The sequence below is a fragment of the Eleginops maclovinus genome, chromosome 19, assembly GCF_036324505.1.
Source record: "Eleginops maclovinus isolate JMC-PN-2008 ecotype Puerto Natales chromosome 19, JC_Emac_rtc_rv5, whole genome shotgun sequence".
NCBI lineage: Eukaryota > Metazoa > Chordata > Actinopteri > Perciformes > Eleginopidae > Eleginops > Eleginops maclovinus.
The window spans coordinates 14,603,162-14,628,867 of NC_086367.1; the positions used below are offsets into that span (position 1 = coordinate 14,603,162).

Genomic DNA, 25,706 nt, shown 5'->3' on the forward strand with positions numbered 1-25,706 from the left:
GCCACTCCCCCTCTTAACACCACCGTGGATGGTCTGGTGGAACACTACAATACTGCTCTCTCCCTCAGTCTGGACTCAGTTGCCCCTCCCATAACCCGGTTGGTCTCATTTGCACGCCCCGCTCCCTGGTTTACTCCTGAGCTCCGCCTCATGAAAGCAGCCGGCCGCCAGCTTGAGAGGCGCTACAGGACATCTGGCCTCACCGTACACCATGAGGCCTACAAAGACCACATCAGGGACTACAAGGAGGCTCTCTTGAAGGCGAAGACACTCTACTACTCCATACTTATTAATAACCAACAAAACCACCCTAAAAAGCTTTTCATAACAATCAACCGACTACTGCGCCCTCCTGATTCCCCCCAACCCTCTGATGCAGCTGATCTGTGTTCCAGGTTCCTGGACTTCTTTCAGAAAAAAGTGGAAACTATTCATAATCACCTTCTGCAATATTCTACGCCACCCCCCCCTTCTCCCCACCATCCTGGTGCCGACACCCCTACTGCCTGCCCACTGCAGTGTTGCCTCTCCTCCTTCACCATGTTGGACACTGACCAGGTGCATGACTTGGTGTCCAAAGCGAAGACCTCCTCCAGCCAGCTGGACCCCATGCCTACCACCCTGGTGAAGACCTGCCTCCCTGTCATCTCTGCCTCTATTGCCGCCATCATAAACTGCTCACTGGACTCTGGTGTGGTGCCCTCAGGCTTCAAAACAGCTGCAGTCATTCCCACCTTGAAAAAGCCCGGTCTGGACCCTGACGACCCTAACAACTATCGTCCAATCTCCAACCTTCCTTTCCTAAGTAAAATTCTGGAAAGAGCAGTGGCTTCCCAGCTTCAACATCACATGTCACACCATGAGCTCTTTGAACCCCTCCAATCTGGCTTCAGAACTCAACACAGCACCGAGACCGCCCTCATTAAAATCACTAACGACCTGCTCACTGCCGCCGACAATGGCCTCATCTCCATCCTCATCCTCCTCGACCTCTCTGCAGCCTTTGACACAGTGTCCCACTCCATCCTCCTCTCCCGTCTCACTGAGCTCATCGGCCTCAGGGGCTCAGCTCTCTCCTGGTTTCAGTCCTACCTTTCCAACCGCAAACAATATGTCACCCTGAAAGATGCCAACTCCATCCTGGCCCCAGTCAATCATGGCGTACCCCAGGGATCTGTGCTCGGCCCTCTCCTCTTCACCATCTACATGCTCCCCCTCGGCCAAATTATTCGTCACCACGGCCTCAGTTTCCACTGCTACGCCGACGACACTCAACTGTACATCAGCACCAAACCCTCCACTCTGCTCCCACCTGGCCCACTCATCAACTGTCTGCAAGAACTAAAAACCTGGATGACCTCTAACCTCCTCAAACTCAACAGCAATAAAACTGAGCTCATGGTTGTGGCGCCCAAGCCACTGCTCAGGAAGGTTGGGGATCTTCTCCTGGAAGTGGATGGCTGCTACATCACCCCATCACCCGTTGTCCGCAACCTGGGTGTCATTCTCGACCCCACTCTATCATTCCAGTCCCACATTAACAACATCACTAAATCTGCATTCTACCACCTGAAAAACATCTCAAGACTCCGACCCTCACTTTCAGCCTCAGTAACCGAAACCCTCATTCACTGCTTCATCTCCACCCGCCTGGATTATTGCAATGCCATCCTCACAGGTCTCCCCTCAAAAACCCTGGACAGACTGCAATATGTACAGAACTCTGCTGCTAGGGTCTTAACTGGCATTAAGCCCTGGCAGCACATCACCCCCACCCTCATGCAGCTCCACTGGTTACCTGTCAAATTCCGCATCAAATTCAAAATCCTATTACTCACCTACAAGTCCCTCCACGCCCTTGCCCCCCGTTACCTCTCCGACCTCCTACACCCCTACACCCCCCTGCGGTCCCTCAGGTCCTCTGTCAAGGACCAGCTGGCAGTACCCCGCACCCGACTTAAGACTTTTGGGGACAGGGCCTTTTGTGTGTCTGCCCCTACCATGTGGAACCAACTCCCCCCACACATCCGCTGTGCCCCCTCAGTTGATTCATTTAAAAAGCACCTCAAGGCACACCTTTTCTCTGAGGCCTATGGACTTTAACCCCCTCACAACCCCACCTGGCGCCCTGCGCACTTGCACCCTCACTCACTCTCACGCACGCACTCACGCACACACACACACACACACACACACACTCTTTGTAAAGCGACCTTGAGAGTCCTGAAAGGCGCTATATAAAATTAATTTATTATTATTATTATTATTACTGCAGCTCTTGACCAGAAACTAAACCCACATTGAACCAAATAGTACACTTGTTAATGAAACTTAAGTCACAGAAACTGTTGTTGTTATTCCAACTGTAACAATGATAATAAATAAATGCTGCAACAAATAAAATACAAAATTATTCAAGGCCAATCAAACCTATTGAAGTTTCCCCAAAATACAACATTTTAATCATTCAATATTGTTGTCTATGAGGCTTCCCCACATTCAATATTATGTAAAGTTCAGTCTTGGTATTTTTGTGGATATTATGACCATTAATGAGGTAGGTTAGTAACCTACAGGATTCGGGTTATGTATCTTTTAAAGTATTTGATTTAAGAGGACAAACTTATTGGGGATCAACACAGTTAGTCTTTCCACCAAGTGGTGCTGCTGACTGAGGAGAAATGTAGTGACCAGAGCTGACAGATCAGTGCGGCCACTTTCACTCTATACTGAATAGAGTATGTTGATTCCGTCATTCATGAAAAAGAGGAAACACTACTAGGCTACTCCCTAAATAAATGCCACACAAAACATCACATCCTGAAAGGTTGAACAAATTGCCAATATGTTGTCTGATCGATTATAATGATGGAAAGTCTTAGCATTTGTATTTATTCCACATTTGAAACCGCATTACAGCAAAGAGACAACTGTAAGAGTAAAGGCTGATAGATTTAGTCAATCACAAAGTTGAGTACCCATCCAAATAATGTTCATATGTCCCTATGGCATCCCAAAAGTGTTTCTTATTATCTGCTTAAAGCTTACATATAAGCAGACTTTTACGGCACACGCTTTTAATGTATTTCTTTACTTCTATTTTCTATGCGGGAATTATGTGACCCCGACTTTATCACCTCTTTGAAGACACATCCTTCTTCACCGTAAAAGCCCACGCCTTTTTTTTTTTAAAGTGATTTACATTCTTGGACACTGTTGCGTTTTTATGCACAACAGCACGATGAGCGTCTGGACGTCTCGGTGCGCTCTCCTGACCTTGCTGTGCCTCTTTCTAAACACTTCGGCCACAGCGTCGACTTTTGAAGTGACAGTGCTTCACACTAACGACAATCATGCGCGGATTGAGGAGACCAGCGTGGACTCGGGGAAGTGTCCAGACAAGGGTCCCTGTTTTGCTGGGGTCGCCAGGAGGTTCACTAAAGTGTCGGAGATCCGGAAAAAGGAGAAAAATGTTTTGTTCTTGGACGCTGGAGACCAGTTTCAGGGGTCTGTCTGGTTCAACTTCTATAAAGGCGCCGAAGCAGCTCACTTCATGAACAAACTCGGTTATGATGCCATGGTAAATACTCTTTAAATTTTACTTCAACACAACAGATGAAGAGGTTAATTTTGGGCGTTTTACAAAGACATTGTAACAAGTAGAACTGTAAAGTATATGAAATCTGGAGTCCATCAGCTAATACAATCCTGTTTTTCTAAATGAAGGCTTTTGGAAATCATGAGTTTGACAATGGAGTGGAGGGTCTGATCCAGCCCTTCCTCGAAAATGTTAATTGCTCTATGGTGAGTGCAAACATAAAGCCAGACCAGACCCTGGCCGCAAAACTCAGCAGCTATTACCAGCCCTACACTGTCATAAATGTGGGCTCAGAGAAAGTGGCTGTGGTTGGCTACACCACTGCAGAAACCCCCTTCTTATCGATGCCAGGTAAAAAGAAAAGTCTTTAGTTGGATTGATGAAATGTTGAATGTATTTTTGGCACATTGTTACATGCAGAAGTTCATGTGAGGTAAAGCCGTGTGTGTCCAGTGTGTGCATGGAGCTCAGACCAAACAAATCCCGTTTTTCCACCAACCCGGACCCGGAGCTGCAGCCGAAAAAGATATGGTTTATTCGTGTTTCCACCGCAGCGGCACCGGCTTTAAGCGCCGAAAACCCGGATCTTTCTGGCCCCACTCGGCTGCCCGGCCGGATCCAAGATCCAATACGAACCAATACGTCACGTTTACTTCGGAGGGGGGAAATTAACCTGAGCAATAACAGGTCATAGCGAGTACAATTTGTAACAAGCATTAGCGCTGAGCAAAGTGACTACAACGCGACCACACACTTATAAAACACACACTTTATAAAGTCAGGCAACACTAAACAGGCTCAGTGTGATGCTGTTTATTTTTACCTTACTTTAATCATCATCGTTCACTGTTATTGATCATTGGGAAGAGCCAGTAGCGGTTTTGGGCATGGGCGAAGCGGGCAGCCGCCCGGGGCGGCATTTCCCCGTATGGAAAGCCAACTGCGCCACTATTCTCCGCGCGAAATTAACGGGCACAAGGGATGCTACAGGCTAGAACCAGTAAAGCGCCAGAAAAGCAAGAGATCGGATCTTGAACCGGATCCGGTTTGGTGGAAAAGGGGCATTAGTGTACAATAGAGGTTTTATATACTTCAAATCCCCCCCCCCCCTGTCTTAGGCCAACATCTAAAGTTTGAGGATGAGGTGAAGGCACTCCAGGTTCAGGTCGATAAGCTGGAAACCTTGGGCTATAATAAGATCATCGCCCTGGGCCACTCTGGCTTTGACATGGATCAACAAATTGCCAAACATGTGAGAGGGGTTGATGTCGTCATTGGAGGACACACCAATACATTCCTCTATACTGGTATTTTTTCTTCTATTTTATTTCATTCAGGTCTATTCTAGTGGTTCATGTTTACAAAAAAATAACTTTATTGTATCTTTTAAACCTCTGAATTGACTTTTTATCTAGATTTAAGAAGATTTTTACAATTATTTTTTCAAATAAGGGATGTTAACCAGATATAAACAATTATTGACATTATTTAGACTGAATAGACATTAACCTTTAACTTGTAGCCTCTAGGAAGCCTTGATTTTTAACATGAAACTACTTTAATATAGTGTTTTAAACAGTTGTATTCAATGTTTGGTAGAGAAAGAGACAATTATGATCTGTCCCTAAAAACATCCATGACGATGAACAATCAAGTAAGAAGAAGCTGACTACGTTTAACTGATTTCTGTATCTGTATTTTGTTCAATTCAGCTGCAGTTTCTTTTTTAGCACATGTAGATACAATAATAGATGAAATAGCGCAACATAAAAATGCATGGTTTTATCTTCACTGTATCACGAAATGAGAAATGGTGCTCTGAAAACTGTTCTTGGCAGGAAACCCCCCATCCACTGAAGTGCCAGAAGGTCCGTACCCTTTCATGGTGAGGTCCAATGATGGGAGACACGTGCCGGTGGTGCAGGCCTTTGCCTTTGGGAAGTATCTTGGATATCTAAAAGTCACCTTTGACGAGGCTGGGAATGTGGTGAAAGCAGTCGGGAACCCCATCCTAATGGACAGCAGCATTCCTCAAGGTAGACTGCAATAGTAATTACAATGAGCCCATGCTTGACTTTTCACTCAAAACGATTTGTGTCAAAGTGAAACAATAACTAACATTAGAGGCTGAATAATGTTGTACTTACTGTTATATTTACACACCTTTTGAAATGGAAGCTTGAACTACTACTTGCACATTTTGAAATCCCTTCTTTGAACAAGTTTTGTTCGTCTTGTTACTTTCTCAGACCCAGATATCCTCGCTGACATTAAGAAGTGGAAGAAAGACTTGGCTCAGTATTCCTCTCAGTACGTCGGACAAACCTTAGTCTACCTCAATGGGACGTTTCTAGAGTGTCGATTTCGGGAGTGTAACCTTGGAAACCTGATCTGTGATGCTATGGTAATAATTACAGGCAAACATTACCTTCATTTGTTGATTCATCCACACTATATAGGCGACTTGAGTTGCTTCCTCACTTTGTTGATCAGTATAGTAACCACTTAGACAAGAGGCAGTTTCTCTTTGTCACTCGTTTCCTCTAAATGTGATTCTTAATTCTGAGATCCTGCCTCTGCATGTTCAGCATTGGGTGGGAATTAGTGGAATTCAAAGGCCTGCAGGGGTTTTTAGACCATACTTACACTAATAACCCTTATGCACATAGACAAAGGGTCAATCTTAACTACAACAGGAGATGCATTCTTCCCAAGAAGCAGAGTTTGACTGCTGTATAACATGTTTCCCCTTTTGCATTGCCAGATTTATCACAACATAAAGTATTCAACTGAGCTGCAGTGGAATCATGTGGGCATTTGTATGCTGAATAGCGGTGCCATACGGACAGCTATAGACGAACAATACAAAAATGGTACTTTCTTTCTCAAATGTTTCATTACAAAGGCTGCAGTTGTAGTCCCTTTTAAAATGTACTTACAGTATGTATTTGCCCTAACTTTAAGGTTCCATAACAATGGAGGACATCCTCACTGTCTTGCCGTTTGGAGGGACCTTTGACTTGGTCAAGATAAAAGGATCGACAGTGAGGAAGGCATTCGAGTACTCCATTCACAGATATGGAAGCATGTCTGGAGAATTTCTTCAAGTCTCAGGTTTGTCTTCCGGTTCCTATGCTGCTTCACCAACACCAGTTTCCCCTGGAGTCTTCTTGAATAATTGTAACTTTTACTTCCTTATTTTGCATTAAAATTTGACAATTTGGTAAATTCCCTTTCTTGCTTTCCTCGTAGGAGTTAGAGGATTGATTCCACTCATGGTTTCTTGCCTGCAAAGACCCCAGTAGGCAAATGTTGTTAGCTTTTGACAGAGCCAGGCCAGCTGTTTAAACATATCCAGTAGCTTAATGTAATGGCTGTGAATAATGACTCCAGCTACGTTTCGATTGCTTCCCTGTAGACTTTGCTTCCATTCCTTATTATTACAAAAAAATGTATAGACCTAAGCTCAGTGCCACTTATTCTTTGCGTTTTACACAGTTGATTTTTCAATTTGGTTAAGTAGTCAAACTGCTAGCGGCAGTCATGTTACTGAAAATATGAACCAAAAGACATGTTATCACCATCTCCCTCTCAGTTTGTTTAGAAACAATTGCAGCACATACTGTGTTGTTGATTGCTATGATAAAAACAGAAACAAAACACAACATTTCCTTATCTTCTCTTGGACATTTTTCTAGGCATTAAGGTTCAGTATGACCTCTCCAAACCAGTGAACCAGCGGGTGGTCTCCTTGTACATGCTCTGCACTGAGTGCCGGGTTCCCAAGTATGAACCGCTAGACCCCGAGAAGACGTACACTGTGGTCATGCCTTCATACATAGTGGGCGGAGGCGATGGCTTTACCATGATCAAGGACGAGTTACTGAAACATAACACAGGTAAGAATGTTTATACGTTGGTAATGTAATCTGGATGGAGCATAAAATCTAATTCAAACAGTGGGTTTTGATGATGTGTGTGGTTAAGGGGAATGATAGATGTGAATCTAAAATGAACTCCCCCTAATTTCAGGAGCCTGTGAAACATTTCAAGAATGGAGAAAGTAGTGTTAGAATAAGCCTTATTTGACCTCTGAACTTTCACTATTTTACTAAAATAAGCTGGATATGTTGACACATCATGTCAAATTCATGTCTGTGCAAAAACAGAGTAATGTCTGCGATTTAACATATGAGATGTCTCTGAAATGTGGGCTTTTTGGTGTTGATTACTTTTTGGCAAATGTTAACATGCTGGTTTTAGTATTAGCTCTAACACAACTGTGCCTCAATACAGCCTCACAGGGCCGTTAGCTGTAGCTCTTGAGCTGTAATAGTTTTTGAGCTGATTTTCCTTCTTTTTACATTCGATACCACCCACTCATCTGGACATTTAAATGGTCTCTCTGTTTATCAATCACTTAAAATGACTGCAGCTATCCTCCTCAGCAAGGCACTGCAGGGTGCAGTTTGTCTATCAGTGATTAGGAGAGTCCCTGTTCACTCATTTATCAGAAGTCACCCCTTGGTGTACTTACTGTATTTAGAGTCACTCTGTTGGGATTGTTTTATCTAAATTGGATGGATTTAATAGCTGTGCAGCTGTCTCTCATAGCGTTGTGAAAAATAGAGAACAGGTGGCTTTAAGCTGGGACAGCAGGGATATATACTTTTATGTGAAACACTTCATAAAGTACCAACCAAATAACAACAAAGTCGTAACTTTGCTTCCTCTTGCAGGTGACATGGACATTTCTGTATTTTCCAAATACATTTCGGACATGAAGCGCGTGTACCCGGCAGTGGAAGGGCGGATCACGTTCAGGAACTCGGCTTTCCTAGCAGCACACAGCATGGGTTTGTTGCTGCTGGGTTTATGTCAGTCTCTGGCCCACTTGTGGCTTTGATGTTAAACTGCCTGTAAATTCCTGTGGGGTTTAGTTAACTGCCTTTGCATGCCTTTAAGGACAGTAAGTAAACAACAAGATTGTAGAGAAAGCCTCAGTGTAGTTTCATACAGCGATTTAAATGAATGATTTTAAGGGCTTTGGATGACAAGTGTTCTGTATAACAGCATCTTTCGTGCATGTGAGCAAGATATTACAGCTGAAGAAGAATGAAGAACCTTAATAGAACATTTTTTAACGTGCATGTAAGTTCGTTTTTGAGACTGCTCTAGTGCCCAACTTTGTATTGAGTTAACTAAAGGGGAAGCTGTCTAGCTGCTATATATCTGCCATGAATAGAAATGGATGAAAACAAACCAAAGCCAAAAGTATTAATGCACTGAATGTTGAATATACATATTCTTTGATATATTGTAGTTTTTGTAGAACATCTTCAATCCTAAACTCACGTTCATTACCTTTTGAGTGCCACATGAGATTTCTTTTCAAAAACAACACTGTGCCTGCTCATCTAATATATGAATAATAACTATACTGCTACAAGTATGTCCATCAAGATAAAATATTGCTATAGTAGTTTATGGTCAGTAAATAAGTTATACATGTGTTTCTTCTCATGAACATTACCTTTTTCAACCTCTCCTTGTATGAACTTGACATGTTTTGTTTTGCCAAGAACCAAAAACCCCGAGCGGATCAAATACTTTGTTTCAAACCAAACATTGACGTTCATCTGGTTCGTAATTCCATCTTTATAAAGTACTTTTGTAAGCCTGTTAGTACATATTTAAAAGGGAAGTAGAAGGCCCTTTCTCAGGTATTTTTTAACCTAAAAAATAAATGGTATTGTGACAACAGTTTATCAATGTGAATTATGATTTTTTTTCTGAAGTATTATTCCTGCTGTTATTGAGTCTGTACATTACTCGTGTAATCTTAGTCGACAAATAGCGTTTAAATGTGTTTTGTTATAATGATGTATTGAATTATGTCTTGTGATTGTTTCAAATAAAACGGATTTCATCGTGAACAATTTTCAAGAGGTGATTTCGACTACAATGTAAGTGATAAAAGACAATGCAACAGTGTGCTCGTAACACTGTTGTATCATTTATTTTGCTATGTTAATGACACATATAGCAGGAAACGCCTTGTGTTTCCTCTTCTTGCTGTGGCATGTATCCAGGTCAGATGCTGTACATGGGGTCTGCTCTGCATGTAGGTTTCATGTAAACACACCAACACAAGTCTCTGCAGATGTTTCAGTTCATTGTGGAGAGAGCATGTCAGCTGATTGTCCGTTGTAATGCTCATTTTACATCCAGGGAGCCATCACAGAGGTCTCCTTCTGTACCTGCTGAGAAAACAGAAACAATTAAGTACTAAAGAAAACATTTATAGATAAAATAGATGTTCTATTATGTGTGTGTGTATATATATATATATATACAGTATATATTTATCACTCATAGTTACAGATGTAGGTAAATAATTATTTACGTTTGATTTAAGGACGAAAATATAAAGAAATGCATGTAAATATTATGCCGTTGTATAATAAACTTATACAAATATTTGAATGGGTTTATTATATGTAATTAACTGCAGTGAATTCCAATCACTGAAGTTGCAGTTTAAAGTTTTATCGTATTCTCTTACAAAACTACTGTGATTTAGAGGTTTTACTTTATCCCGTGATACGATATCTCTGCATCCTTTTATTGATCATTTAGGGAGACATCATAAAGTCACTGGTTTCACTGATTCAATGTCAGATGTAATACTGACCGTTACAATTACGATACAGATGAAGAAATTACATTTTTTTGTCCTCATATATTCAGATTCCCCCTGCAGCCCTACAATGGATGAACCGCTAAAGAGAATGGATGGATATTCAAAATATCCAAGGCCAGCTTCTGTTTACCTTGTTTAGTTCAGGGAAAAGCTCTTGAATGGCAATGTCCAACAGCACATACGTCAGCTGAGAAAGGCCAAAGGCAGGAGGAGGATGAAAAGCAATAATGGGAGTTATCTTTTGTTACAGTCCTCAAACACATATTGAAAAAAAGATATGCAAATGTTAAACTCCAGAACAATTACACAAAAATACACAAAATCATGGTTAGTGTAGTTTCTTTTTTGTCTTGACCATATCCAAAAGTAGTGGGAAAACTGGGAGTGTTTTACATGTTGTATGTGTCCTAAAAATGACGGGCTTGGTTACCTGTTTGTTGAGAACTGGCTGTTGCAGTCCATCAAAGAGTAGACGTACACCTCCATACTTGGCCTCTTCTCCGATACACTTGCCCAGAAAATCTAAATATAAGCGGCTTATGAATATCTTTTGAATCCAGTTGCTCTCACATCTGCACATTTGTCTTGAAAGTGGAAACTATGGACAGTATGTTGGTCTAATATAATATCTTAAATACCTGGAATGTAGGTCATCATCTCCTCGAATGTCTTCTTTGCCCTCCTCTGCTTGTCCGGAGTCGAGCGGGGCTGACTGCTCTCACAGAAAACTGTGTCTAGAAGACCAAATATTATGTAAATCATTCAATCGCTTACATTAGCAAGTTGAATGGAATAGTTCAACATTTACTTACCTCGAAGCAAGGTGATGAGTGAGACTAGCCGGTGCTCCTGAACCACCTGGTTCAGTTTGCACTGAAGGTAATAATCTGTGTAGGCTTCCAACGTGTTCTTCACCAGCATCCTGCCGGCCATCAGCAGGTGGTGCAGCCAGTCGGGGATGCGGAAGACCACTCGGCCTGAAAGCCATAAAGAAGAAGAAGAGGAGCGGGAGAGATAAAGAATAAAAGAGTGAGTGAGTAATGGGCTTTACCTCAGGGGTCCAGGGGTGAATGTGTCATGGTGGTGAAACATGAAATCCCCCCGTTGCTTCATTATAGTGCAATCCTGCAGCAATGGCTTTTTTAAGTACCCTTTTATTAACTTTTGTATTCCTTGTGTTACAGTTAAGAACTCTGTGACTCCCGAGTGGTGCTTTATTCATCGAGTTACTACTATCACTAGATACTGCATGTTTTCATAATCAGCATTACAAATGTCCCAGAAGGTAATTGGGTTACTTTAACTTGCAGTTAGCTATTAAAATGCAAATAAACAAGACATTTTCTCATTTCATGTAGAAATGCTAAGGTCTTTGGATTTACTTAATGTATGTTTGTTCGTGTATTTGGTTTAAATGCTTTATTATAATCTTTCATCATTTTATTGTCTTCCAACATGTGGATAAGGGGATAAAACTATTAAAACTCCTATAACTATTTCCTGTGCTTCAGCATACAAAAAAACAGAACGCCCAGTACACACCTCTGTCAGTGATAAATGATAAAATGTCAAAATGTTGCCATTAACTTATTCCAGTAAACAAACTCCAGGAGAACTCACTGACCCAAAAACATTATGTAGTCATACAGCCCTTCAACCGTGATCATTTCCATGAAGTAGTTCTGATTGTGACGCTTCTCAGTCAGCTCTGATCGGTTGGCGTTGTTTTTGTAGAGTTCGTTGAAGAGCTAGGAGAAAGAAATGTACATCAGACTGAAGCCTTTTGTGATCATGATCCTGCTGTTTCAATAACCTTTTCTAATCTGAGGGACTGACCACTCTGCTGAGCTTAAAGGCCTACTGAAACGTTTTTTTGGGATAGCAGTTCAGTTCTATGTATATTACTTGATCGTTTGGTGAAATTCTTGTATTTTTGGGGAGCACGTATAAGCAGAATAATTGACAAGAAAAAAAGATTTTTATCAGCCGGCGGGGACTTTCTCAAAACAGTCTGCCTGTACCGGAAGTAGCAGACGACTTTCGCGTGACGTCACGAGTGTAACTGTACCGGTGTTGCAACCATGGCTAGCAGTACTAGTGAGAGTGATTTCAGCGAAAATTCGTGTTTCTGTTGGTGCTGAACACGATGAAAGCGTCAGTGAGCTCTCTGATGCCCCTGAGCCGTCATCAGATGGAGAAATTGATGTGGCAGAGCCACTGGGAGTCCAACCATATATGTTTGAACCAGCAGTGTCAGACGCTGGGAGTGACAGTAGAGCCGGTAGATGGATAGACCACGATATAAATAGCCTACACAGTACAGAATGGTAATTAGTATTCCTCTTTAACCCGTCTACTGCCTTGGGTGACATCTGTCGCCAAGATTCTAAACTGCCTCCCAGCCCTAAGTCCTAAGCACTGCAGGCTGCCCGGGGCGACATACAGCGCCCAAACAGCATCGTGTGTAGAAACGTTGTTTAAACCAATCAAATACGTATTGCTAAGTTGTTATACCCTTTGGGACCCATGATAATGCACAACCAGCAGACAATCGTGCCATGACAAAGCAAAACACGACGGAACACACCGGCAACAATGGACGCCAAACTTGTGGTTACACTTGTGACGTCACGACGGAGCTCCGCCCCCAAGGGTCTCAAACAAGAATGTTTTCAGGGATTTCCTGGCGCGCAATTTTAAATGATTAATTACTTCGTTGATGCGACCGCAATGACATGGGTTGCAATGATATATGTCATTCAGTTGTATATGTACTATTAGACTGCATGGTGTGTAGTGCTGCACTTCAGTAGGCCTTTAATATGTCATTTTGATGGGTTTTAATTTTTTATATAGCTTTAGTGGACATTTATATTAAATCAGCCAGGAGTACATACACCTATGTAGCCTCCGGTAAGTGTTCACGTTAATGTCTTAAGTCTTGTTGAGTAAAAATTCATGTCAAGAGGACATAACTATTCTAAACACAGACATGTACCACATAGTGTTATAATGAGAGAAACAATGTTTAGTAAGATAGCCAAAGTGTCAATATGTCTGAAGCAACAACAACTACTGGCTTTCAAGTCAGCAGGACAACTGGTTTGTATTTAAAACGACTGAAAACCGACATCATTCATGACCTTACAAAAAAACAAAGAAAAGTGATTTACAGTGACAGATGCAAACCATAATTGAAAACCATCTCTAAAATATAGCGCTCCATGAGATTGTGGGAGATTTTATGGAGCAGAGTGTGGTAATACTATGCTTCAGTGTAAACAACTATTACATTTAATGAAGGCACATGGTACAGAAAGAGAAAGAGCATGATCTCTGGATGTTAAAAACTTGAGTCCCCAACCTTTTTATCATTTTCCGACGTTGGGCTAAGGATAGTGAGCTCGGGGCGGCTGGGTTTGGGTTTAGGAGATTCACAGGAGTTGAAGAAGGACTGGATGAAGGGCTCCAGATGCTGCCCTTTCTGAAAACAATGACAGTATTATTTCTCTAACAGGTGGACTTTTTTATACAAAATTCTTTGATATGCAAGAGATAGGAAACATTTTTACTGCAGTAAGATGAGATAAGGAAGTCAAACCAGACCACCCCCCTCCCCACCCCCTACACAATCACACACAGGTTTCTGGAATGCATTTCTTACCTCTTTTATCAGTTTGCTGGGAACTGACTTAATGATTTTTCCTGTGAAACATAAATACTTTGTCTCAGTGATGTTTGCTTCTGTCACAGTTTGCCACTGTTTGAAACACAAATACATTTTCACCCAAGGTCAGGATGTTCAAATATTGTCACAGTGTGTTTGAAATGTTCTGCTGTTCAAACATAATCCATCTCACTAGTGTTTGTCACAGGCATACAGTACCGAGGTTCACATCAGGTAACATCTTGTCCAGGAACTGAGACTCCATACTGTGAGGAGACAGGAAGTCGGCGAGGAGCTGACTGTTGCTTAGCTCCGGGTGCGGCAGAAGCTTCTGCAAATTAAGCCACATCAATTAGAAGTTGTGTTCCTCATTAAGTTCCCCTTAAGATTTTTGAGCAATTTGAAAAGGTGCAGCTGTCATTTCAGCTGCTAAATGGGACCTGACCACAATCATAAAATATGGTGCGCTTTGTTCTTCAGAATGTAATAATCACTTTTAAAGCGTTTTGTTAAAACCGAAAGTGGTGTGTTCCTGGAACAAACACTTTGAAATTGAGGACGTTTATATTTAATCTTGATCTATGGTCACATAAGTGCTGCCTGCTGCAGCCAGATGAAGTGAGTAGAAAGATTAGCCTGGAGCACTGTGTGTGTGTGTGTGTGTGTGTGTGTGTGTGTGTGTGTGTGTGTGTGTGTGTGTGTGTGTGTGTGTGTGTGTGTGTGTGTGTGTGTGTGTGTGTGAGATTACATGTGTTTGTGGTTGTGATTACGTGTGTGTGCGTGTGTGTGTGTGTGAGATTACATGTGTTTGTGGTTGTGATTGTGTGTGTGTGTGTGTGTGTGTGTGTGTGTGTGTGTGTGTGTGTGTGTGTGTGTGTGTGTGTGTGTGTGTGTGTGTGTGTGCGTGTGTGCGTGTGTGTGCGTGTGTGGGTGTGGGTGTGTGGTCTGGGCCTGAGAATTTGATTTTTTTAAATACAGAAGTGAATCCACACATTACCGTCACTGTTACTGTGTCATTTCAGACATCAAATACTGTAAAAGCAAACTGCAACTCTGATCAAAATATGAATGTATGGGTGCTACTTTTTTCATGGAGTCTAGAGAACATTAACATCGGGTATAGTCATCACATTCCACTAGCATGAGACTTGTTTTACATTTGAACACTATCACTACTTAGCTTGTGATTGGAACATTTTCAAATGTGACTGATGCATTTGATTGACAACTATTTGATCCGCTTTCATTGCAGAGAAGTTGCAGTCATAGCTGCGTGTTTGAATCATTTTCAGAATTGTTTCTTCTCAGACATCTACCTGAAGGTATTCCTGAAACTCCTCCCGCTTTGATGTGAGGAACTCATAATTCTTGGGACCGATGATCCTCTTTGAAGGCAACTGCGCATCTGGAAATGAGCCTACAAAAGAATAAAATAAACAAAATATCTAAACGAACAAGCTTCCTTTTACTTTGGCCGCAAAATAACAAACTTAATTCATAAATTATGCAGGCCATTAAATCGACATAACCTCTCAAATTAAGGTTCCCTTGAAAGTAATGTTCTGTGAAACTTCTGGAATCTGTAAAATCATTCTGGTGGGAAGTGTTTTCCACATGACAGTAATTGAAAATAGGACAGTGCACATGTCCTCTTTTTCAAACAGGAACCTTACCATGAAACTCAGTAAGCTTTGATTCAAGAACATAGAACTCCAAATATCTTCTGTACACCGACCAGTGCTCAGTCTCATGTCCCACTGCAGACAAATACAAACAGGGAAACAACCAATAAGATGAATAAGTCCGACAGACAGGGATCGGTAACTGTTAACTTCTTCCGCTTTTACTCTTATTTCAACTTTTTGTAAATCTGTTTGAGCAACAAGTTCCTGTATGTAGCCCCGATTCATTCTATGAAGTCTCAGGTTGTTTGCAATCTGGGGCTCTTATCTGTCATAGGCTCATGTTTTTAAATACAATAATAATTGGACATTTTTTTAATCAGCTGTCTTGCTGGGAGATAGATGAGAAGATTGATATGACTCATGTTGGTACAGTTAACATGAATCCACTTTGGGAAACTAGCCAAATAGCCTGGCTTGGTCCCACGTAAACAAACATGCTAATGCTAATAAAAACCTGTACCGAGAGATATTTGTTTTATATATATAGTATAGTAAAGTATATTGAAAACATAAATATTTCAGGGGCTACTTTGAGTGCAAAACTTTATGATAAAGATAAGGAGCATCATCTAGGAAAGCAAAATGACCCCTCCCTGTGAGCCAGAAGGAGGGGTCTGCTGAGTCTTACCTGCCTTCCGGTCATTGCGCTCCACGTCGATGCAGAACACCGGAATCCTCTCCCTCTTCACATCGTCGTCATAGAAATCAATGTACGGGATGGTGATGTTCCAGGCGGACAGGTTTCGGGGGGTGCTGGGGGTGGAGGCCGCCTCCATGGGGGAGTCATCCTCCAACACCATCATGGCTTCCTCCACCTTGAATGGAAGGAAGCCGGAGAGGTTAAGGTCAAATAAGCAACTTCAGAAGAAATATGTCCGTTACTATTAAGGCTCAAAACGAGCAGTACAATCAAAAACCACTGAATTAGAGCTCTCTCACGGAATTCAAATTTAAGTGTGTTTATCCAGCGCACCTTTAAACCCATTTGACAACCAGTGTACACCTATTATCTTTACTTTAAAGGAAGTCTTAATTTCTAAATTCTAATTCTAAATTTAATAAATAAAGGGACAGTGACACATCCTGCTTTACTGCACCAGCTATGAATGAAAGGTCATTATCAAGCTATTAGGCACTTAAACACTTCACAGGAAACTGAAAGTAGTCATGAGGTCAGGACGGTGATAGCAAAACTCACATTGAGCAGACAAACATTACTCAAACAGAATAAAAACAGCTTGGGACAAAAACTGAGGTCACACTGTGTTTGATTATTTGCAGCTGATGTGATATTAAACTTGGCCAGAGGTAATGAGGCAATACTTGGAACAATAAAGTTCCACTGGAGAGAAGCCGAGTCACTTTCTGGGAATCATGCAAGTGTCTTCGGAATACAAGCAGCAGTGAATCAGATCTGGGGAACACAATGGCTTACGTTTCCTTAACTCACCAACACCACCAAGTGGTAACTGCCACGATGGTGTAGACCAGTGCTTTAGTTTGAATTTCACTTTTAAATCACTTTCTTGCAATCACTTTTAGTTATTTTTAAGTATTGTTTTAACATTTAAATGTATCAAAGACACCTGAAAGAATGAGACGCACACACAGGACAATTTGATTTGTATTTAAATCTAGACACTAAAGGAAGCTACAGTCAGGTTAAAGTTATATCTAACAATTTAAATCATGAAAACGGAGCGAATCATTTTGGATCAGCCTCACCATATCATCCTCTCCCTCCACCAGCCCGTAGGATGGCAGCATTGCGCCCTCCATGGTTGTGCTCTTGAACACTCCTTTGATCTTACTGCCAATGCGGCTAATCCCAAAGGACTCGCCCCTCTTTGACGTGTTCCTGCAGGCCAAACATGGTGGTTATTAAAGAATGAGTACAGTAGGAGCAGTGCATGGCTTCAGTACAGCACATGCAGCTTGAAAGAAATGTGACAGAGCTGTAGAGGACAGATGGGAAGGAGATCTGCAACATCACTGGACAATGGGGAGAAAGAAGCTGAGGGAGCCAAAGCCAAAATGTCACTTCACAGCCATCTCACAATGAAATGTCTGGATTGTTGTTATAGTGCTGCAAAACCATAAACAAACACAATACATAAACAGTGATTTCATGATAAGATGTCTAGTTTTTAAAAATGATCACAAACAATACGTATGATCAGTTAACGGTCAACCAGAAAAGGCACACAACATCAAAGGTGCTCTGTGTAAGTGTCTGTAACGGTAAGAGAACCAGAAATCACAATACACACATGGTGGTGTATTCAGTAAACAAGAAGCTGGACATTGAAAAGTCACTGCAAAACAACAGACAAGTCTTCAGCCTGAACAACACAACCACGTTGGAGGGAGGACACATGACAAATAAAAACAGGATTACGTGCATCAGTCCCACCATGCAGGCCAGGACAGGGTTAACGTAGGGGGAAAGTGCACAGCATGACATCACACTGAGCGACCTGTGACACAATGATGGACCCTGACTTACTTGGGTGATGAGTGGCGGTGGGATAGCGAGCCGTATGGGAAAGTTGTGAACGTGGACTGGGCATGGAGGGAGTTAAAAGATGCAGGTGAAGAGCTGCCGGATGCGGTGAACAGTGAGGACGGAGACTCAGGGCTCCAGTCCCAGGAACTATAAGCAGAACAGGGTCACATCCCCACGGGCAAGAGGAGGGAGAGGACCGCGGATCATACCGGGGCAGGCAGTATGAATCATAGAATCAGAGTGGATAGACAGTCACAGACACAGCACGGTGGTTGCAATACATGTATGGAGCAACAGGCGGAAAGACGGGGAGGGGGTTTTCTGAGTTGCAGACATGGAGGGTATTGGAACTCATAGTTGGTCAGCGTTTACAAGTGGCAGTGAGAGCCATTTTTGTACTATCTCATCTATCTCCTTTGAGTTGCGTAAATCATGCTGCTTTGAAAACTGCCTTCGTAACAAGAATGCTTTCTTAACCAAGTGAAACTGAAACTGAAATGTAAAAACATCCCTCCTGAAGTCCCCCTCAATTTCAACTATGTCATTTTGGGTCGTGAGCAAACCTAAATTCTAAATCTTTTGGAATAAAGCCTAAATGTTCTAAAGATAAGACTTTTTTAATTGCATGTGTTCAACACCATCACTCCTGATTAGCTTGCTTACCCCATGATTAATGATGAGTCATGCTATGATTAACAAGATTAACTGATTATGTTTTTCCATCTTCTCTTATTAGAGTTTTCAGCACAGGCAACAAATAAAAGACTTATTCACTGGGTAATTTATGCTAGCAATAAAATGATATATCCTTGTTATATTATTGACTAGTGCTCGTTGAACTGATGCCCTGGTTGCAGCGGACCCAGAGAACAGTGAATTTGTTCAAAAGGCAGCACATGTTTCTCTTAAGACCAGCCAGGCAAGGATGATATGTCTTTGTGTCTTGCGTGCAGCAGCACTGCTCAGCCAGCCACTGTTCTAATCAGCACACTGATGCCTTATACTCACCTAATGTCATCCAAACTGAGGCTATTTCTGGAACAATATGCACAAGGAGTTAGTGGCAGGGCTCCGTGGCCACGTACACACCGCACCCCGTGATAAAACATGACAGTTGATCCCTGGGCTCAAGTCTCTCTACTTCTTATTTTAGTTTCATTATCCTGCAACTAATGAAATAACTATTTGTTATAATGTTAACAGCTTATTTTAGGTTGCATCCATTCATTCAAAGTGGATTTATTTGTATAATTAAATGTAATGCGGCAGACACATACTATGTTCTGCCTTCACATTGCAGTTGCTATTGGCATACAGAGAGTTGTAAACATTCAAACATGTTTGATACATTATTCACGAAGTTCAGACAGATTAAAGGAACGTGGGTTGCATGAGGTAGCAGACACATGAATCAATATTCTGTACAAACTTGACACTCTGTTTCAACAGGATTACAAAAAGTCACTTGATTCTTCTGTAAGATAAACTAACTGACGGATCAATAAACCGCTAGGGTCAGACTTTCATTGTTACACAAAAACATGTGAAGTGAAGCCTACCTGCTCATCCTGGAGTTCCTTGCAGGGGACTCTGCCCCTCTCAGGAGCTGGCGGAAGTACTGGAGAATGACATGCAAACAAAGACATGTACATTCAAGGTCCATCAAACTAAATATATGGACAACATAATAACAACGTATTATAAATCAGGTGACCTCTTTATGCCCTTATAATAATCATTAATGCACAGTTTATTTTGAAGCAGTAACAAGTGTGCCAAGAACATTTTAAATACTATCATTATTTTGTACACACACTATTCATACAGGACATTGGCCTGCTGTGGACAATAGCTGGGCACTTGTCCACCCAGCTGTATTCAATGAAACAGCCTCTGAGGGGTGAAATTCGGCTTGGCAGCTTGGCTCAATGCCAGTGTCGGCTCATTGGCCAGTTGCGTGTTTTGCATTGGTGACGCGGCCGACAGTGGTTGGTGGCTGAGAGATCGAAAGAGGATAGTGCAACAGATTCAATGGACACCAAACCAACTGTAATTCTAGCATTTATGCGGTTTGTTAGAACAGACGCAAACAAAATTCAAATGGTGAACAACTACAATTTGTATAACTTGTGAGTATGATGGACGGATGCAATAAGGATATGAAAGAGGGGATTCATTAATTGGATTGAGCCTCAGGCATGTGTTGTCAAGTTGTGTGTCACTAAGTTGAGTGATTTAATCTGTGGTGTAGACACTAACCTCATCACTGTGACAGAACATGGGGGTGAAAACATTCTCCAGGAGGGACAGGACATGTTCATAGGCTTCAAACAAACACCTCATGGTCTGCAGTTTCACCACCTCGGTGAACGGACCCTCTGCAACTAGAAAGTTCAAAAAGACATGTTAATGAATATACAAGTAGGTCATTATAAGCCCTTCTTTGAGAAAATGCACATTTTGAAATACTCATACTGTTGCGTATTTCTTCCACTATGAAGGGGTCAAAGCGGATCTTGTCAACACTCTCGTCCAAACAGTACGTCTCGTAGATCTTCTTCACCTCCTCGTGAAGCATCATCTTCTCTGTGTCAGACAGATCTGGGCACAGGATCCTGTCGTTGAATTCCTCTGAGTAGTTGAAAGAGTCAGACAGCTTAGTCTCACAGAGTAAGGAGCTTTAAGAATGCATCGCTTTGGTATTCATGAGTGTCAACATTGGAAAGTCAGTCCTAGTGAGATTTTGTTTCTGATGCTTTGAGACTGACTGCGTGAGAGCGATGAGAAGAGGGCTACAGTAGGCTGGCTTGAATTACATCTTTCTCTAATGCAGTCAAATTACAAATTAATAAACCAAGAAGGAGAAGCAGAATACTTGAGTTGTACAACTTATTTTGAAGAGCATTTATAATTTAAACTGATATTTTTAGGTGATGTTTTTTACAATGTTGGTGGCTTGACTGGCTCATAGCGAGGTAACTCCACGCATGTAAAAGCAGCAAATGTAACATCTGAAGCCACCTGAAAGGATTGGGACCCGCTTACCGACAGCAAGGCAGAACTGGAGCACATGAACAGCACCTTCTTGCTTCAGAAAGTTCATAAAACGGAAGAGAAGGTCTTGCTGTTCTCTGATTTCTTTCAACTCGAGCTTTAAAACCTGATGAGAGAGAACAAGATTGAAAGACAGTTAACAAAGGCAGCTTTCTTTAGGCTCGGTGAGACCTGATACACTGAAGTACAACACTATAAAAACAAACCTACAGAACATACAATATCTGGTTTCTTGTTGCGGGGGTGGTACTTTATATTATGATTTGAGGAAACACTCACTGAGTTCTTCTTGTTGCGGATATCAGAGTACTTTTGCAGGAAAGGAACCAACGTCGATGCGGGCTCTGTGGCTTCTTCAGGCTAGAGGGACGAAAATAGATCCTTATTGTTATCTGATTGACCCGTGAATTACGTACACACTGTGTATCAATGTTTAAACACACAGAATGTTAATGGATTTCCATGTGCCCAGTTAAAAAAAATACTCACAGGGGAGTTCTCGATGAATATCAAAAGTAAATGATTCACTGTGTCCTGAAAGAGAGCAGCCAATGAACACCAAGTATTTCAAATATTCTGAAATAACACATATTCATCCGCCACTTAGCATGCACATGGTGAATATTGTGAACTGACATGCTTACTGAATACTAAAAAACCTATAAGACTGACAAACTGTAGCAGCAAAGAGCTTCAACAACAGTTTTGGATTTAGAAAATCCATTATTTGTCCCTTAATGTTTCTACACTCACAGGATCAGCCAAGTAGTCCATGGAAGGAAGGAAGACAGAACCAGCCAAAACTTCTCTAATCAGCAGAGTAAGAGATCTGATAGGAGCGAAGAGATAAGGCAGCAGGAAATCAGAAAATGAAAAGTAAAGAATGATCCTTATCTACTTTTGTAAAGTGTCAATGCTGTTTCTAATAGGGGGACATCTACGTACACTGATGCTGCTATGTTTTTGCATCACTTGCTATTGCCTTTATTGTAACAGCACCAAGTTACCTGCAGTCTGTAGCTTTGGGTGGCAGGATGTAGGGGAAGAGCATCTCAGTCAGCTTCCTAAGGTAGAGGAGCTCATCTCTACGACTTCGAAGTGCTACATGGAGGTCAGGGCCGTATTCCTCCAGGGCAGCTTGCTGAAGATACTCTGCGTTCTTCACTATAAAAGGAGAGAGATTTGTAGATTGCTTTTTCTTTTGAGGTGAACACCATGAAAATACTGAGTGATGCATTTCCGCAATACCTTTCTGTCTTGCTTTGCTTATTATTTCTATGTGCTTCATGGAAACTTTAAGCAGCTTTTGTGTGATGAGGGATGCCACATCCACCTGGGGGGGGAAAATGTATTAAAGAAAGACTATATTCAGTCAATCCACATCCCAATATTTGAACTCCAAACTGCCTTGATTTGTCACCTTCTGGGTCCGCCGGACCAACACAGCTGCAAAGAAGCGCAGAGTCACTCTGAGCTCGTCAACAAACGCCTCATCATCTGTGATGTCTCTGAAAATAAATTCACAGTGCCTTTTATCGCAACATACAACACATCAAACCACCTTACTCTCTATTACAAGATACAAATGTGTCTTACCTGTACCAAGGATACACAAAATTCTCCAGAACTAGCTCCAGAATCTGTAAATAAAACACAATTGGAATGTGATATAATGTGGTGTATTTTAGATTACAAAAATATTTTTTTTATATCCATCTATTTATTGTATGGACTTTATATAGTTTGATTTATATTACCTCTGAAAGAGAAGCATCCACCTTAGAGGGGACTTTCAGGTCAAGCCATGGTTGATAGTTTTCCAGTAATAAAGTTGGTCTATTAGTAATTGAAACAACAAATATAACAGAATTAAAGAGAGAAAATAAAATAATCCTTTCTAACCACTAGAGGGCAATGCAACATTTTCCATAACTTGACTATCAGAATCAGAATCAGAAATACTTTATGTATCCCAATCTGGGAAATGTTGTCTAAATGCATTTTGAAAAACACCATAAGATTAAGGCATAATTATAGTGTCTTGTTCACTCCTTTTTACCCTAATGTTTGCTAATAATCAAATCACTTTTTGATTTTCACCGTATTTTACTAGCACATGTAAAACCAGGATGTGCAGTAGCATAGTAATATGCATTTTCACATTAGACATCTAGGTCTACGGGGTTCCCTCTTGTGTCTGCTGTCCTAAAGAGTTTATTTCATTGGCATAACTATTGACGACACAAATGATAGGTTCATAATACAAAACACTACAGCCCCCTCCTCAACTGCCACAGCACCTCAATATAACCATGTTACTTACCTGTGTCTTTTGCATTTGATTTTTCCACAAACAGCACAGCTGTGGCCTAGTGGAAACAGCTCCTGTTGGTATGACTGAAAGAGAAAGTTAACAAACTGAGGAGGATGGCAATCATTCACTGCAGAAATGTCTAGGACTTTGGGTGCAATCAGTTAATACCAGTTTGTGTATTCAACAATAATTTTGGATGTCTAAAAGAAACAAAAAATGATGTTGAAATGTCGTGATATTCACAAATTCTGTGATTTTTGATTTTGTCTGTTTCAACAACTTTTTTCAGTATTTCTTGCTTTATAAAGGTACCTTGTTTTTTGATTTGATGGAGACTAATATGTTGGGAAGCAGAGACTCAGGCCCTGTAGAGCAGTAGAAAGTGACTACTCCAGCCAGAAAGGACCAAAACACCATCATAATGTGAATATATCTGTGAAAACAGAATAAACATACAGCCTTAGCAATAAATAAAAAATGGGATGGGATGGCATAACTATACAAAGTAACATTCATAGGTAATTACTAGCCAGCCTACTGTTTGGAGCTACTGACCTGTTCAAAAGCACAGTGGACAGAAGCAGGACCAGCAGCAGAAAGCAGAAAACGGGATACTGTCGGCCCAGCTCTCTGAACCGGTCCAGCTTCACCCTGCGCCTTATTCGCTGCAGAAAAACCCTGATGCATCCCATCTTGGTCGCTTTGTGGCGGATGTTCACATGACGCCTAATGCATAACACTGTAAAATAAATAAGAAATGGTGGAGCGAATGTCTAAATTAGGGCGTGTTGCGTCGTCACGTGACAGCATCCCATCAGAAACATGTCATTTTGTGCGGTTTCGTCATTTACGGCTACACGTTAAGCAACATACAGGGATGTCATTTATCGACTGCACTTACTGTAAGGCTACGGTGGATGTTGAGGGCCATTCTTCGTTGAAGTCCAGCAGCGACACCATGATAAATGTATAGAATAAATGCTCAGGTTTCTCGTTTTAAAGGATAAACGTAGGAGAGGCGAAGGCGGTGCCGTATACAGCTGTTAGCCACCGCGGGATTAGAGATAATTACTCAGCATCCTCTGTGTTGACTGTCATAACACTCCTGTTTGGATAATGGCTGCGGTGCTCTAGCTGTCATTTCTGTCCATTACTGACCGCTGACTGGAGAGACGTGATGTCACCTCCGCTGTGAGCAGCCTGTAACATGCCGGCTAACGTTACTGTAGTTTACAGGGGGAAAAACAAGTATATCCGTTTACATCGCACTACCTGAAATAAATTACACAAAGACGAAGCCGAGGCGCGAGACGCTTTTCTTCACAATGCCGATTTCATATTTTGTTAGCTCGAGTTGCAGACACGCCGATATCACTGTAAGGTCAATATCATAACGAGGAACCTAAAAAATAGGTTTGTTTTTATACACCAATCTAAAAAACAACCTTAGGGTTAACCACACCATAGCTAATTTAATTCAGCTGTAGCAGCCACATCAGTACTGTTGCTTGGGTTACTTGACTAACGTTAGTGAGGTCTTGAGAAAAATACCAAGTATAGCGAAAATGTTAATTCAGTCTAAATGAATAGTATAAACGCTTCGAGACTGTTAAACATCGTGCCGAACCATGAAGTTATGGTAGCTAGGTATTCTCATGTGCTTATTTTCGGCCAAACGGTTTACAAATGAACCTTCAGTAATTAAATGAAGGAAAACATCAGGTTTAAGTTGCTTACACACTAATGTAAAAGGTTAAACAGAGGTCCACATTGCATTATATAGTGCAACCATAAGTAAACAATTGTCAATTGAAGTACAAATGGAATAACTTACCCTCATTGCCTTTGTGATGCAAGTTCCTGAATTATAGCTTTTATAGCAGTATTTTTGAAATGTCAGGGCATTAAATGCAAGCGTAATTGGTAGCATTAGACTTCTGTATAGCAAGTCTATCTAGTTTGGCCCTTTGTCAGGTTTCCTGATATTTAAACATGGTACAGTTACAGGAATGCCTACTCCGAAGCCTACAGAAGATGCACATTTTAACTAAACACACCAATCTAACTTCTTTATATAGCAAGGTAAGGCATTTAAATCAATGATTAAATACAAATGAGTAGTTCAAAAGAGAAATAACTTTTGCCAATCTGAATCAAAAGCTACGGTAGATACAACGGC

The 25,706-nt window shown here is 41.4% G+C and overlaps 2 protein-coding genes across 6 annotated transcripts; one reads left to right on the plus strand and one right to left on the minus strand.

The window, feature by feature from the left end:
* Positions 1 to 3,211: 3,211 nt before the first annotated feature.
* LOC134881637 (snake venom 5'-nucleotidase-like) lies at positions 3,212 to 9,538 on the plus strand. Its single transcript, XM_063909139.1, has 9 exons — positions 3,212 to 3,580; positions 3,727 to 3,949; positions 4,717 to 4,905; positions 5,437 to 5,634; positions 5,848 to 6,002; positions 6,363 to 6,471; positions 6,563 to 6,712; positions 7,297 to 7,497; positions 8,338 to 9,538. Exons 1-9 carry the CDS (start codon positions 3,227 to 3,229, stop codon positions 8,502 to 8,504), a joined length of 1,746 nt encoding a protein of 581 aa, XP_063765209.1. The 5' UTR covers positions 3,212 to 3,226; the 3' UTR covers positions 8,505 to 9,538.
* Positions 8,603 to 24,847, minus strand: LOC134881636 (sorting nexin-14-like). 5 transcript variants are annotated; one of them, XM_063909134.1, is made up of 31 exons: positions 24,429 to 24,847; positions 24,083 to 24,266; positions 23,840 to 23,960; positions 23,537 to 23,610; positions 22,971 to 23,049; positions 22,810 to 22,853; positions 22,634 to 22,721; positions 22,462 to 22,546; positions 22,221 to 22,377; positions 21,967 to 22,042; positions 21,703 to 21,747; positions 21,493 to 21,573; positions 21,205 to 21,319; positions 20,635 to 20,790; positions 20,419 to 20,543; positions 19,719 to 19,777; positions 19,168 to 19,194; positions 18,160 to 18,306; positions 17,379 to 17,511; positions 16,282 to 16,468; positions 15,642 to 15,725; positions 15,285 to 15,385; positions 14,188 to 14,299; positions 13,966 to 14,006; positions 13,666 to 13,785; positions 11,926 to 12,049; positions 11,114 to 11,278; positions 10,940 to 11,035; positions 10,732 to 10,823; positions 10,432 to 10,488; positions 8,603 to 9,858 (listed from the first exon to the last, which is right to left on the minus strand). In XM_063909134.1, coding segments are annotated over exons 1-31 (3,015 nt in total). In that variant the 5' UTR covers positions 24,430 to 24,847; the 3' UTR covers positions 8,603 to 9,819. The 5 variants fall into 5 exon arrangements, with proteins under 5 accessions (XP_063765204.1, XP_063765203.1, XP_063765205.1 ...); XM_063909133.1 differs by having other exon boundaries at positions 8,603 to 9,861; positions 24,429 to 24,843; XM_063909135.1 differs by lacking the exon at positions 19,168 to 19,194 and having other exon boundaries at positions 8,603 to 9,861; positions 24,429 to 24,843.
* Positions 24,848 to 25,706: the final 859 nt, after the last annotated feature.

Excerpts from the sequence above, each read along its gene's own strand:
- LOC134881637 (XM_063909139.1), top strand. The coding sequence starts at position 3,227 with ATGCACAACAGCACGATGAGCGTCTGGACGTCTCGGTGCGCTCTCCTG. Across the intron at positions 6,713-7,296 it reads AGAATTTCTTCAAGTCTCAG|GCATTAAGGTTCAGTATGAC; the intron begins GTTTGTCTTCCG and ends ACATTTTTCTAG. Across the intron at positions 7,498-8,337 it reads GTTACTGAAACATAACACAG|GTGACATGGACATTTCTGTA; the intron begins GTAAGAATGTTT and ends TTCCTCTTGCAG.
- LOC134881636 (XM_063909133.1), bottom strand. Across the intron at positions 21,748-21,966 it reads TGGACTACTTGGCTGATCCT|GACACAGTGAATCATTTACT; the intron begins GTGAGTGTAGAA and ends GCTCTCTTTCAG. Across the intron at positions 18,307-19,167 it reads CTCAGTTTGGATGACATTAG|TTCCTGGGACTGGAGCCCTG; the intron begins GTGAGTATAAGG and ends TTCTGCTTATAG.